The following is a 16459-nucleotide window of genomic DNA, read 5'->3' as shown; positions in this document are numbered from 1 at the left end:
GATATGAAAGTATATTTTAATTTTAAATTCTGAATAATAAAGTAGACATTATTTTTGTAGACAGCCCGTTTTTATTACCGGTATTTTAAAGGGTTATCTTTGCTTTAACAATATTAATTAGTTGTGTTGTTATTATCATGGTTTTTCAACTGCTATCAAAATGCATAAATATATGCAGCTGTGAACTTTGAAATAGCAGTGCTACAGAAGAAAAACTAAATAACGGATTTTTTTGCATATTACTTTTTGTTAGTTGACCCCTGGTACATTATTTTTGTAAAACGGAACATAGTGACAGGAAACAAGCAAACCCCATTAAATTTGTTCAGTTTTTCTGTTTTTTGATATTTTTACATAAGTGCACCACGTTTTGGCTGCACTTTGGAATAGCAATTTTTGATTTACTTCCACGAAAGGATCCAAAATTGTTTGTACAAATGTCGCCTTTCAAGAGCTAATCATCAGCAAATTCACATATTAATACAACAAAACACCGCACAACTTTATTATTATTCGCCATATCGTCTTAAGACACATTATGGACTCTCGCTTGCAATAGATTAAAGATATATGCCGTTGGTTTTTGGAGACAAAGTTGGGCCACAATGTTGTTTTCATAGACAATAAGAAAACAAGCAACTACATGAGACAGATATGTAATTTCCACTGTGTACTCAGAGGCGCATAAACAAGACACAAGAGCCGAGGATCTAGGAAGCAGGACACAAAGCACACAAATCAAGCGCAGCGGCCGCTCGCCTTGTGAAAAGGCAAGGAAAACATTTCGTCTCTCCCGGCTGTGTTCTGATAAGAATGAGTCTCAGGCTTACAAGGGAGCAGCAAAAGCAGCAGCAGCAACAACAAAGCAACTACAAGAAAAATAAGCATCCTGGCAAGAAGGAGACAAGACAATGCTAATGCCATTTGCTCAAGTGCCATCAACTGGAGTGTTATATAAAGTCTAAACAAAGGTAATAAATAAGTTTTTTAGGGCGCCCCCGGTGGAGCGAGTTTCCAAGGTGCTGGTGGTGGTGGAGGTGGGCGTAAAGTGTCTAAAGTGGGTGTGGCACTGCTTAGCTCTTAAGCCAATAAAGCGGCTAGACTTGATGACCTCGGGCAGGCAGGCAGGCATGTGGCATGTGGCATCATCTGGCGCTGTGCCACATTTGCGACCACACATTAAAAATAAGAATGAAATTCCGTTGAAATTGCGGCCACAAAACGTATACAAATTAATATAAATAAATTATTGTTACCTGTTTGAAATCACAATCATTTCGGTAACCGTTTGCGGTCGTTTTGTTTTTCGCAATGCAAAAAAGCCATTTAAAATTATAAATCAACTGATTTGATTGTAGCGACAAAAATACCTATCAAATGTATTTTTCACCTTGATGTTAAGGCACTGAAAACTCTTAACATTTAAACTTAAATTGGATGTGAAAGGGAATTATCTGGTTGAATCGAAATTCATGTCAGTATGTTGTGAGTACTATTTCAAACAGTTAGCCAAAATTGTCAGCTCGTGTCCTGAAACATTTCAATTTGATAACAGACATTGACAAAAATGAACTAAAAGAGCAGTCAAACTGTTTGCAACTATTGCATTCAATTATTCATTTTGCATGCAATTTGAAATTAGAATTTGAAATTTCACTCTGGCAACATTTTAATTAAATTTTTCGACCACACACATACACTGACACAGCCTTACGCACACACACTCACACGCACGCATGAAGAGAGTCTGTCGCAGTGAAACCGCAAAAATTACGTATACGCAATGTATTTGATATTAAATTAAAAAAGTTGACGGCGCGAAAAGTTTGACTTAGTTCGTTTCGGTCAGTTAGTTTTCCACCATTTAGCCATACTATATAGTTTATACACGTTTGTGTTGTTAGTAAATTGAATTTTGAAGTGTAAATGTAATTTGCTAAGCTGCTACTGCTGATAAATGTGACAAACTGCTCGCCGTGATTTCGATTTCACCACATTTGCGTCAAATGTAATTCATATTTAAACGCATTGTAACTCTTCCATGCCACTTGGGTCAACTGTAATAACAAGCTGTAAGCATTAACTGAGCAGCACCAGCAATCTAACCCCTCTGCTCTCACTCTCCCTCTCTCTCTCTGGGCACTTGAAAGATATGCCATGGCACTTATCGTGCGAATTGTGTTCGTATTTGACTGGGGCGAAAAGCAAATAAAATATGAAAATGGCTGGTGCCAAGCGTTAAACGCAATGAAAATGCTAGCCAAATGTATGGTGCGTTCGTCTGTGAAAATGTGTGTATGTGTTGTGTGTGTGTGGAGGCAATGGGCGTGGCAAGCGCCGGAAGTGCAAATAACTGTTGCCAAACATTTTCGAGTCGAAAAATGTGCGCGTTGCATACAACATTTGAGCAGCAGCGGGAGAGCGGCAGCATAAAACGGAGGAATGCCGATGGGAATGGCTAGAAGAGGAGTTTGGCAGGAGAAGGGGGAATGGCAGGGGAGATAGTGTACTCCATGACTATCGGCTGCTCGGTGCCTCTCAAGCTCTGTCGTTGTCGTCGTCGTCGTTGTCGGTGGGTTCAACATGCCGCTTGTTGCAATGCATGCAAACAAGATTTAACGATAAAATTTTAATTAGTGCATAAATGGGCGCTTGATTGTGTGGGCGTGGCATAGCATAGCGCAAGACACATATACCAGCACACCAACATCAACACTCACACACTCACACACACATGCACATTGCGGCTTTGGCGCATTTTGCTTTTATTTGTTTTCGCCTGCAGGCTACGCCAACGCAGTGGCAAAAGGGGGTGGTAAAAGGGGGATGTGCATGAAATTAAGCAATTTTGAGTGGCACAGTGCATACCCAATGTGTGCATGTGTGTGTGTGTGCGAATGAGTGTATGAGATTGCACAATATTTGGCAGCAAAAGCATTTGGATTCGATGCGTGCTTTGTTTAAGACTCCCCCGATCAGCGATTCATGGAATGCGAGTGCGATTCCAAGAGTATAAATTGTGCTGAGTGCTGTGCATTTTACCGCCTTCCTTTTGCTTTACAGGTGTTGATGACTATTATCGGAAATATACGAATTATTCAATTTCAACAGCAAACATTCTTGCGAGCCTTTTTTGATTCAGCCGCTCAGTTAAGCTGAATATTCGAGTACACTTAAAAAAAGTTAAATTTGAGTTTGAGTTTTAGTTTGGAAGATATTGTTTAAAATGACAAAATTTAGAAGTTTAATTGTCATGCATCACAAAATTTAATTTTGTATTTTAACAAATTGGATCGATTTCGATCACTTTATTATTCGGATATTATAGCAGATACCCATTTTGAATAAGAGCAAAACAAAAGTGTATTATTCTGTAAATATACTACATTAATATATAGCAAAAATTATAAAATATATCAATAACTGTATTTGGTATATTAACACAGTATTACATTCAAAATTGGGAATATTTATGCATACCTACATTTCCTGCAGGCACAAAGTTATAATACCCTTCATCCCTATCGGTAGCGGGTATAAAATCTTTCTTCTTTCTTCTAATTCAATCATATCATTAATAGAATGCACAAGCTACAATTGTTAAACAAATTCAATTTAAAAACTTAATTGGCGAAAAATGTCAATTTAAAATCAATCTACGTTTATTATTTCTATTCCTCCAATATCATTGTTGCCTTAAGATCAAACTTTTAATATGTACGAAGTCTGGGATATTCAGATTACTAAGATATGTACATATATCATTCAGCTAATATAGCATAAATTTGTCAACAACTTTTGGAATATGCACAGACAAAATATAAAATTGTTCGTCAAAAAATATCTCAGTAATTTATTTACCAATATTCTATAAATAATTAATAATAAATTATTGTTAAATAATTCTAAAAATAATTTAAATATTAGCTTTTCTATATTACGTAACGAGTGATTCATTGTCGAGCACACTTCACTCCTCAGTCTTCACTTGATTTCAATCCAGTATAAAATACATTGTTGCATTCAACTCCGACTATTCAGTTGTAACACACATATGTACATATGTATTTCAATAGATTTTTTACTTTACAGCCAGAAGCCAGAAAAAGACGTGGCGAAATGTTCGCAGCAAAATGTTTGCATATTTGCGTTTATATTAGAAATCACACTCATACACACACAAAAACATACATCCATCGCACACAAATACAAACACTGTGTAGTTGGTTACTATTTCATGCATGATTCTATGGGTGCTTTGGGTGTGAATACCGTTGACTGCTTTGCACCGTCGGGCCTGGCAAAATACCCGTAGTAAAAGTATCTTCAACAACGAGGATAGACTATGTAGAGAAATGTGCGATGCATGCAGTAAGCATACGATGGAACACAACAGCTCGACAGGTACTAACTTTATTCAATATTGCTACATTTCTTTTTTTTGCCAACCTTCTGAATATACTCTGTAAACAGCAAGCTGTAGAGAGGGCATAACGAACCAATGAATATTTAAATAAGACACAATTGGCTTTACAAATTGTTTTTTAATTCAATCTAAAATTGAATAATTAAATTATATTTTCAGCATTTATTTATAGGGTATCTCCTGAATGAATACCCTTGTCACTCTTACATTTTCTTGGTTTCCGCCTTTTGCTGGATGTCTACTTTTATTTATTTTAATTCTCCAGCTCGGGTTCTCGTCTCGGTTTTTTTACAGCTCGCCTCGATTGCTGCTCGACATGCACTTTGCATACATTTTGCTTTTACGATCTTGATGCTGCGTTTAAATATTTAGTAGATAGTAAACTATGTCTGTCTACTTCACCGAGGCGTGTGTGTTGCGTGTCTGTTAAAATATTTATTAAAATAACCAATGGTCCGCAAGCATGTGGCAAAGGTTACCATCGAAACTCAGCTTAAGCAGCAAGTCAAATATGATGGAATTTTCTTATATAAGATGCCTACAATTCAATTTGCAATAAAAAAAACAAAGCAATTACAATACAATTTAATAATATTTATTAATCTATAAATCATCAACTAAATGCTGCGTAAATCTCAACAATACACAAACTCCTGCAATTGAATATTTTAAACATTTTGTGCTTGATTTTGTTTAGCAATTTTGGATTTTGCTTTTGATTCCGATTCTGATTCTGATTTTGAGCCTGGGCTTAAAATGCTAAATTTGTGTTTTAATTAAAATATGCAAATACGGCAAATCGTACAAAATACACAAATTAGAGGGCTCGCTGCGAAAACCATTCGAAATATTTCACACATTTGCCAAAAACATTTTACCAATAAATGCAATTGCCCAAAATCTACACAGCGTCAGCGTGTGAGTGTTTTACCGAGTGTGTGTGTGTGTGTGTGTGCGTTTGCATGTAGTTGTGTGAGTGTGTGCTCGTTTGTTACACAATTTTGAAAATGGCTCGCATTAGACCAACGCGAACGCACCGCGCAACAATTTAGTTTATTTGCGTCTAATTGCAAACAACAGGCTCAAATTTACTGACCTCAGGCTCTCAACCCCTTTTTGCTGCCCCATTCCATTAGCTCCCTTTTGGCCCAAAAGCTGTTGCGGCTCCACTCGTAGTGAAAGTGCTGAACAGTGTTTTTTCCAGGTAGGTGGTTTAAATGCGTTTAAAACTTAACTGAGATTCGAATTTATTAAATAACACTTTTCATTTAAACACATTAAAGCTTCTGATGATTCACCAGTTTTAAAAGCACATTTAAGCTCATGTTGGTTTTTATCTTTATATTCCTTAATCATACATTATTGTAGAACACTTATTTAATTAAAGCATGTTAACGAGCTTTTAAGCTTTTAATGCATATTAAAGCTCATGTTATTCTGTATCTTTATAACCCTTAATTTCAGCTGGTTTAAAAGAGTTTATGACTGAACTTAGATTCCTTTTTTTTAAGCACGCTAAAGCGTCAGAGCTTTGAAAGCACATTTAAGCTCATGTTATTCTTCTTCTTTAAAACCCTTGATAACACATGACAAAAATATGTCTAATTCATGTGTTTTAAATTCTTTTAAAACTTAAGTTAGTTTTTTAAAACTATTGGGCTTTATAATGACAGTAAAATCCATATTATTCTGTATTTTTATAACTCATAATAATAATACATTATAAAAACTCATTGGATCTATTTTAGCTGGTTTAGTGAGAGTCAACTCAGATCAGATTTTGTTAGAGAACCTTTTTGTTTATTTAAGCACGCAAATTCATCTGCAATTTATGAGATTTGAGAAAAAGATCTCAAGAAGAAGATTTAAAGACTAATTCAAGTGCTTTAAATTCTATTAACACTAAAGTCTTATCGGTTGAATCGTTGTTAGTTCGAAAAATTTGAGTCTTACTCACATCTTTTGGAAAGTCTTTTAAATCAAGCTTATTCAGTGGAAACATAAGCAAATATTTGTTTTGGGTTTATTTTTTTTTTTTTTTCTTTTATATGTGCACAAAAATATTAAGTTCGTTTAACCCGATAGTTTCAGCAAGTTTTGCAGTATTTTGATATACATTTTATTTCCTTCACTGTCCAGTTATTATGCATGCTTCAGTGGCATGCAACATTCGAGCTTAACGTCGTACAGTGCCTACAATGCAACAACAGCAACATCATCATCATCATCGTCATCGTCATGTACAATAAATCGCCAAGATGTCCATTCTTATTTATTTTCGCATTTCAAGTGTTTAGTTTTCGCTTGAGAAAATCGCCATTTTCTTCAACTTTATTTGGGGAGTGATACGAGAAGAAAAGGCAACTAAAAAATAAGAAAAGAAACGATAGTATGATAGTATGAAAGTGCAGGGCAAGTGGGTTAAGCAGAACATGTGCACAAGATGGCCAAGTTGAACTGAACTGAACTGAGCTAAACTGAAGGCAGGCAGGAAAGGCACTAAGTTAAGGCCAAATACAAAGTAAGCGTCAGAAGTGGATGAAGAAGGGAATTCAACTCTGTCATTGCCATTTCAATTTCCGTTTGAATTTTGCACTTCATTTCGCAAGTTCGCAATTTTCATGTGATTTTTTCTACTCAAAAAAAAAAGAAAACGTAAACCGGCAAAGCAAAAATTCAAAGAAATGGCAACAAAATGTAAGAACTAAAGCAAAGCAAAACAAGTTGGCCCAAGTGCCAGATGAAAACAGAATGAGGCAATGCAAATACTCAAATATAGAAACAACAGTACACAAAACAAAAGTAAGCATTGTCGTATATAGAATACTCTAACAATAATTTAATCAATATTATTTGTATTCAAAATATAATATCTGAAAGAGAATATTTCAAATACCAAAAAAGACAGCTCCAACTTATAATCTTCACTAATTAATAAAATTCCGCTTTCAATATGGAAAAGATAAATAACAATTTTTTTAGTGCTTGTTGCTTAACTGAATTGAAACTCTTAATTTTATGAGTTTCAATTCAGTTTATATATTTATACCGAAGAAAGTAAATAAATTTCTTACAGTAATTTCAACATTATATAAATTTAGTTCTTCTTACTTATTTTATTTTTTAATTTTGAATAAATATAAACATAAATATAAACATAAATATAATAATAAACAAGAATAATAATAAACAAGAATTAAAATAACTATTCTTCACTATTCAATGAAATCCCACATCTTTATTATGAAAAAAGTTAAAGAATCTTTCTACTTATGGTTTTATTAATAATAAGAGTTAAAAATACAACCTAATTTACATATAACATATTTCAATCGAAGAACGTAAAAAATCTCTTACAGTAAATTTAATACACATATGTAAATATTAAAAAAAAAAAATTTCACAACTCTCCAATCTATGAAAAATTAGTTTATAGATTGGCGCACAATTCATGGCAAAATTATCATGCCCAGAGGAGGGAAGTAACTAAACAGCAAAACAAGCGTGAATTGAAACGAAAGCAAAGAAGAGATGACAATAAATTGTCACTTGGTGCCTGCTTGAAGTCCTACTATAGAACTTGCTCTACTCTTGTCTCCTCTTCAGTTCAGTTTCGCCAGCTTCTTCACCTTCTTCTTATGCTTTTCCCTTTTGGCCTTTGCCTTCGCTTCAGTATCGGGGAATCTGTATATGGAAGCAGCTCTAAAAAAACAGCAGAGAAAAAAATGTAAACACGAGCGCAATGATAATGATAGAAAATCATGGCCGAGTCGAGACAATTGCACGTAGCATTCGGCTGTCACGCCTCCAAAGAGCGCAGCATCACAGCACGTGCCACCGCCTGCCCCCTGCGAAGAGGCAGCGCCCCTTTCGGGCTTGCTCGCTTTGCTTGCTTGCTGTTTATTTGTTTGACAAATAACGAGCACCATAATGAAGGAGGTGCAAATGATGTTGGCATTGTTTATTCGACTGCGAAATGTAATAGGCGCGCGGTGTCACGGGCCCGACTTGCTTTTTATGGCTGATTTGACAGGAAACGGAAACGCGAAATTGCAAAAGCGCAATAAAGTGTAGCATAAACAAAGGCGCGCCCTGAATACACAACAACAACACACACACACCATCTTAAGAGAGAGAGGGAGAGCGACAGAGATAGAGGGAGATACACTCCTCGACTGTAAGACAGACAACTAAAATGATTCAAGTACTCGTTACCGTTGCACAGCACTTGAAAATAAATTTGTTTCCACAATACCCGCATTTTGTATTATATCCAATATGATTCTTATTCTTCTTCTTGTTGCTGTTGTTGTTGTATCACGACCTTTTCTTGTAGGCAGCAAACAGATTGTTTTTTTTTATTTTTATCTAGACTTTTATATTCACTTCACTGGATGCCGTTCTTGTTTTTTATATCTTTGCGGTTTTCGAAAGTTTTACCTTAAAATGCTTTTGCTTAAATGATAACGAATTAGTGTTAGATAAAGATTTTATATCATTTAAAGTAATTTATTAATGGAATTTATAAACTTGCAATTATTTTAATACTTTGAAAATAATTTACAATTATTGTACCCTTAATGAATTAACATTTCTATATATCTTATTAGCACCAAGAGAGTTTTGAAACAATTTAAATAATTCCTTCCCAATTTTATGTTTTAATCGTACAAATAATTATGCATTGTTCGATTTTCGATCACTTTTATACATTAAAAATAATTCTTTAAATATATTCTTTAAATATGAATGTTATTATTATATTATTAAATATTAACTTTCATATTCCTAATTCCAGAAATTGATTTTCGAACAAATTTTAAATTTTGAAAATAGGTATTTCAAATTTTAATACTATTTTCTAAAATAATTTTTCAAAGTAAGTTATTATGATAAAAATATATAATTTAAATTTGTAATATACAAAAATTTCAAGATTTTAATATTTACAAATAAGTAAAATAAATTTGATTTTTGACTAATAATAATTCCTATTGAATCTTACACAATTTAATATTTCTTATATCCAGTTCGTTAAATAATAAAGCTAAGTTTAACTAAGAATTTTAAACCAACAGTGCGTAAAATAATTTTTGTTTTATAGTTTTGAAGCATCTCTCTTAACACCGCATAAACAAGTATTTCAAGGTACTACGAACACTCACATTGTTATTCGATTTTACACCTGTTTTGCAAGCTGAAAGTGATCAGAGCTCACAAACGTGTCTATCAACAAATGTATGCGAATCGCATTAAGCACGCTGCGATGTCAGCAGGATAAAACACAGCACAAAAATGCAAGAAAAAGAGAATTATTGTGTGTATGAAAATTGTAACAGCTTTGCAAAAGCTTAGTTGGATAGCTCAGAAAATAAAATAGTAAGAGAAACTCTAGAAAGAAAGGGGGGAAGGCATTGTGTCGAGTGATGCACGCATTTTTCTTGTAGCCCGACTGCATATTTATGAGTTTTGTGCTACGCCTTATAAATAAGGCAAGTGTGTCAACAATGCATTCCACCGCCTGCACTTTAGGTGGCTGATGTCACCTTAAGTGGAATCCAAGTAAAATCTCATAATGGAATGTGAAAACGAGAAAAATCCATTTACTTTAGTGGCACTTATTTTGTACCCTCAATATTATTTGATTGTATTTATATATTAAATAAATAATAAAAAATACAAATAATTAATAATAAGCACTATAATTAAAGGATTATATGTTAATTAAATGTTAGCTGTTTATTTTGAAATAAAATAACATATAAAAATATTTATTTTACTAACATAAGCTATTATGTACAGTTAATGTTATCTTTAAAAATTGAAATTTGAATAAATTTTACTACTAAAAATATTTTTACAAATCTAATAACATTAGTAATAATAATCAATATAACAATAATATGATTATTCAAGGATTTTACCATACATATGATAATGAAATGTTAGCTGTTTATTCGGAAATCAAATTTAACATTTCATTTACTTACATAAGCTTGTTATGTACAGTTAATGTTATCTATAAATATTGCTTATTTCGCTGTTGCCCTTAATTTTGTATTAAAAGCTGAATAAAATTGTCTACTAATAATATTTGTACAAATCAAATAACATTTGATGAATCTGTTGAGTATAATAATGTAGGAAACTAAATTGGGCAATCTTAACTATAAACCATCTTCATTACACATACATAGGTTATATATTATATGTTAGGATAGACATTATCGTGGACATTACTAATACTTTTCTATTGTGTTACATACTTAACGTAATAGTGAACTGTTTTATACGTTTACAGGGTATGCACATAACGCATTTGACGCATCAGCAGAAATATGTAGAATACAAGATGGAAAAAAATAACACAAACTAGAGAAGAGAAGCAGAAGCAGAAGTTGAATGTAGCATTTGCATGGGGTGTTTCACATGAAGGAGCAACAGTTGGTTTGGCTCTGGGGTGCAGTCAGCCATGGGAACTGCTTTATCGACGCTATGTTAGTTGCCAAGCAACCATAACCGTAATCGTAACGGTAACCAAGCGCCTGGAGAAGGCACAACACAACACAACGCAAGACGGAGAAAAAAGCAAAACGGCAAAAGGCGAAAGAAAACAAAGTTTACAAACGCAAAAAGCGAAAGGAAAATGGTAAGAATTGCAGCGTAGATACTTGAGATACTTCGGATAGTTGTGCTTAAGCTTGGGCTACATGCTTCGCATTTTAGATTCTTTCACGTGGCAAGACGGATTCGGCCAGCTCGCGGCATGTGGCCAGCGGTGGTAGCATGCAACAGCAGCGCAAGCCAGCGGCGCCCGCAACTCTCGAGGATTTCATCATCAAACGGGACTACACTGGAGCTCGTGCATTTCTCGAGGCAAGCACACTCACAAATTCTTGCAGCATTTGCATAAATAAATCCTCCCACTCTCTGCACCAAACTAGTATGCACACGATGAGCCTGAGGACGAGGAGGAGGGCAAGAAGCAGGACAATGAACAGCAGCAGCGACAAATCGATCAATGGATTGCCTATTGCAATTTCCATTTGGGAGACTATCAACAGGCACTCACCCAATACCAGGACATAAAACAGCATCAGGAGCCGCATGTGGAGCCGCATCTGCAACTCAACGTCGCCGTCTGCATGTTCTACTTGGGCTTGTACGAGGAGGCCAAGCAGCTCATCGAGAGCACACCGAATACGCCACTGAAGCAACGTTTGCTCTTTCATCTCGCCCACAAGCTGGGCGACGATCAACAATGGGCCCAACTCCTGGAGGAGCTGCTCAGTGCGCCCAGTGTGGAGCAGCAGTTGAGTTTGGCCTCGATGCATTATATGCGTGCCCACTACCAGGAGGCCATCGATGTGTATAAGCGTGTGCTGGTCGACAACAAGGACTTCATGGCTATCAATGTGTATCTGGCGTTGTGCTTCTACAAACTCGACTACTACGACATGTCACAGGAGGTGCTCGAGGTGTATTTGAGTCAGCATGGCGACAGCACCATTGCCATCAATCTGAAGGCCTGTAATCGCTTTCGGCTCTTTAGCGGACGCGTCGCTGAGCAGGAGATTAAGAACATATCCGACAACGATACTTTTGGTGCGGATCTAATACGACACAATCTGGTGGTGTTTCGCAATGGCGAGGGAGCGCTGCGTGTGCTGCCTGGCCTGCTCAATATTGTGCCCGAGGCGCGTCTAAATCTGGCCATTTACCATCTGAAGCAGGGCGACATTCAAGAGGCGCACGCCCTGATGAAGGAACTGCAACCCACATCGCCACACGAGTACATACTCAAGGGTGTGGTGCATGCAGCGCTGGGGCAACAACTTGGATCGGTAAGCGAAACAATATCTATGTATATAAACTAACTAAACTAAAATATACCAAAAAAATATATTTCGTATATATAAATACTAATACATTCAAAACATACAAAAAGCTGGGTTTGGTATTTTTAAATACTACCACATTCAAAGTATATAGAATATATATATATATATATATATACGTATAATAGAAAATATACCTGATTGACAAGCAAAGCTATTTAGATCCGTTTTACGTCAGTATACGAAATGAATATAACAAAAAATGCCAAAATATACTAAAAACTTTTTCGTATATCGCTATTTTACTGCATTCAAAATATACCAAAAGCTTGTTTTGGTATTTTAAAATACTTCTACGTTCAAAATATACCATATACTACAAAATATACCAGATTGGCAATCAAACCAATATAGATCCGTTTTTAGTCAGTATACGAAATTAATATAACAACAAATGCTAAAATATATTAATAACTTTATTTAGTATATCGATATACTACTACATTCAAAATATACCAAAAGATATATTTGGTATATATAAATACTAACACATTCAAAATATATCAAAGCAAAGCAATTTAGACCCGATTTTCGTCAAATATAAATATTATCTTATCGTAACGTAATTTTCTCGAATAATTGTAATTGTTTTTGTATGACTCAAGCTTTGATCGTAGTCGGATGTTATACGAAAATCTACATATGTATCTCTTAGAGTCTCAGAGATCTAGGTATTCAGACAGATAAGTAAATAGACTTAGTTATATCGTCTCGACTATCGAACAAGAACATTTATACTTTACGGAATGGAAAATGCCTTCTTTAGCCTGCTTCACATGTACACATAATAATCAGACCTAACTCTTCTTCATCACTTGCAGAAAGAACACATCAAGACAGCTCAACAAAATCTGCATTTGGTTGGCAGCTCAGCTACCGAATGCGACACAATCCCAGGACGTCAGAGTATGGCCTCCGCCTTCTTTCTCTACGAACAGTTCGAGGAGGTGCTCGTCTATATGAATTCCATACGCAGCTATTTCGTCAACGACGATGTCTTTAACTACAACTTTGCCCAGGCCAAATGCGCCACAGGCTATTACAAGGAGGCCGAAGAGCTGCTGATGCAGATTAGCGATATGGACATTAAGAATCAGCACACTTACTGCATGATACTGGCCAAGTGTCACATTCATTGCGCGCATCCGGAGTTGGCCTGGAACGTGTTCATCACCAGGGACACGAATGCGGAGGCTTTTCTGCTGCTCCAGCTGATTGCGAACGAATGCTACAGGTGCGAGGAATTCTGGGTGGCAGCAAAGGCATTCGATATGCTCGAGAAGTGAGTAGAATTCATTTGCAAACATCGTTGCGAATCTCACGGCATTTTTACCCAACAGACTTGATCCCAGTCCCGAGAACTGGGAGGGCAAACGTGGCGCATGTGCTGGAGTCCTGTTTGCCTTGGCTACGAAGGCGCATCGAGGACGTCCTGGAGGTGGCATCTCCGAGGTCATTGGACTATTGCGTGAATCGTCGAATTCACAGGCAGAGTCGATGATTAAGACTGTTAGAAAGCACATAAGCAGTTTCAAGTAGAAGCACACGAAGTGTCTATACTATAATTAATCTAAATAAATTCAAGCAGTACTTATTTATCTTGCGGGCAATAACAAATCGACATTTTCGACTAATTAATTCAATGGGAATTTGTCAAAACTTCGTCCGAGTCGATGGCACTTACTAATAAAGCTGGCATAATAATTTTCAAAAACTAATTGATAATTAATGAAATAAAATGCCATCTTGTGTTAATTTTGCTGCTGCGTTCAATTTAATTCCCCAGTGAGGCAATTATGCTTGCTAAAATGTTGCTCTCCATTTTCCGCTCTCTCTCTGTCTCTCTCTGTCTCTCTTTTCGCTCTGTGTTTAGCTGTCCTTATCTTTGCCTGCAGTTTGCCTTTGTTCAATTTGTTGGCCATTTGCCTGCAGCACAACCAAGGCCCAGCAGCAACTGAAAGCGTCGCATAATTAATGCGATTAGCAAATGCGAAAGTGTGTCGGTAATAACAACAAGGACAATGCTCGAATGTCCAACAATCAAAAACGCGACACAGACTTTTGAATACCCTCGATAGCATTATGGTACTTTATTAAATATGAATTTCGATTCTTTAAGCTTGGAGCAATTGAATATCGAATTAAGAAAATAAAATAAAACAAAATAAAATAAACTAAAATGAAATGTATAAATAAATAAAAACAAATAAATAAAAAATATAATATAATTAAAATATTAAAAAAAAAGTAAGTTGTCTAATTTAATAACACGAAGAAAAATATAACTTTGCCAACATTAATGAAGTATATAATTTTGTCTAATTTATACAAGCATCGCTAAATTTTCTAATTATAAATGTTTAACATAATTTATTTATAAGAAAACGAGAATAAATAAAACTACAGACCACTTTGACATTTTTTGCTTAATGAGTCATGAACGAAAAACTATGATGGGAACATAATATGATTGATTTTTTGTTGAAAAAACCCTTAACAAAAGAAGCTATAATACACTTTAAATTAAATGACTTTAAATGTATCGATAACTCTATCTAACTTCCTGATTGTTAAGTCAACTATCTATCTAACGCTCTACTCAATTTTATACAATTGTATTTCTTATTATTCCCATATAACATTCAATCTTTAAAATATTTCAAATATTGATAATGCAAAATATTGTCTTTTCATCTGCCCATTTAAATATTCGCATATATTTAAATTCGTGCCACAAAATGAGCATCTGCTCAATTGTCTTTTACTCGACAACCTTTTCAGCGTTGTTGTGATGCCCCGCATCCAAAAGGCATCCAAGGACCCACTTGTAGGCAACGCATGAGGCTCAGTCAGAGAGAGACTTAGTTGGGTCCAACCAGCGGAAATGTGTCGCAGCCATTTTGTCTAATTGGCTTTGCTACAAAAGAGAGATAAACCGGAAATAGCGCAGCATTTTGCCAGTACTCGCATTACTTTGTGCTTGCTTACAGCCGCTTCCTCTTCTTTCCCATCGTTTTTGGCAACACTTTTGCTAATTAGTTGAACAAATATTTAAACAGCACTTGCACTAAACTTAAAGGCAGCTGTGGCTCTTTGATCATATTCTTTTTTTACTTTGTGCATTTTTTTTCTCTTAAACTTTGGCCTGGCTATAAATCAGCTTTCTTCAAGTGCTCTTAACAATTCCATTACAGTATAAAAACTCAAAGAACACTTTTTGCACCCAAAAAAAAAGGAGTACCATTAAAAATAGTTATTAGTTATTTCTTTGGCTCAATTGCTTGGCCAACTCTTTGGCTGCACCTACAAAACCAGCGCCAACACTAACTTAACAGAACTGAACAGAACAGACAGAAAGTTGGAGAAATTTTCTTTTTCCATGGAAAAGTTTTGTATATTTTTCTGCTCGATGCGTGTGCAAAGTCCTTGTGCAACTATTAATTTGCATGATTATCGTTTAAGCATAAATTCATTTAAACTCCAGACATAGGGACACACACACACATACACTTACAGTCATGGAACGGGATGGCAAAATGGCGGCATTCAAGTTGCCTAAGTAAACAAACTTTTAAATTCCATTAAGTGCAATAAATTTTGCAACTGATACAAGGCAAAAAGGCAACGGCAGCGACAATGCCGTAAAGGCTAAAGGCATTTAGCAGCGCACTCTGTCGGCCGTTATCGGTAACTTTCCTTCTTTTCTTTTTTTGGCTAGACAACATCTTGGCGCACCTGGTAGAGTTTGAACAGTGTGCCCAAAGTTTAATTAGGCACAGCATCTCATTAGGGCGCTTAAAATGCTTATTTCCTCTCAAGAAAATGGCGCACAAGCTTAGCTAAAGATTGAGATCATTATGTACGAAGTTTTCAGTGGATTTTAAATATTTGAATTTGAATATTTATAAAATATAATATATGTTTACTTAAAAACATAGACTTACTATAAAAACGTATTAAGATGCCATCTTTGCTCCTTCAATAAACACAAAACAGTGCGAAAACTGCTGGATCTTTAAAATATACCAAATAAATATAACAACGATAAACTAAATAATATCAAATTGGTATAATTATATACCACTACACTATTTAAAAATAATATAGACTAGCTATATAAACATATAGAGATGCA

The 16459-nt window shown here is 35.3% G+C and overlaps 1 protein-coding gene across 1 annotated transcript; it reads left to right on the top strand.

Moving 5' to 3' along the window:
• The first annotated feature begins 11002 nt into the window (after positions 1-11002).
• On the top strand, positions 11003-14329 carry LOC132786726 (intraflagellar transport protein 56). The gene is made up of 5 exons (XM_060793346.1): positions 11003-11075; positions 11153-11302; positions 11371-12270; positions 13146-13606; positions 13665-14329. Exons 1-5 carry the CDS (start codon positions 11073-11075, stop codon positions 13861-13863), a joined length of 1713 nt encoding a protein of 570 aa, XP_060649329.1. The 5' UTR covers positions 11003-11072; the 3' UTR covers positions 13864-14329.
• Positions 14330-16459: the final 2130 nt, after the last annotated feature.

This window comes from Drosophila nasuta, chromosome 2R, assembly GCF_023558535.2.
Source record: "Drosophila nasuta strain 15112-1781.00 chromosome 2R, ASM2355853v1, whole genome shotgun sequence".
NCBI classification, from domain to species: Eukaryota; Metazoa; Arthropoda; class Insecta; order Diptera; family Drosophilidae; genus Drosophila; species Drosophila nasuta.
This window is presented reverse-complemented; position numbering and strand designations above follow the sequence as displayed.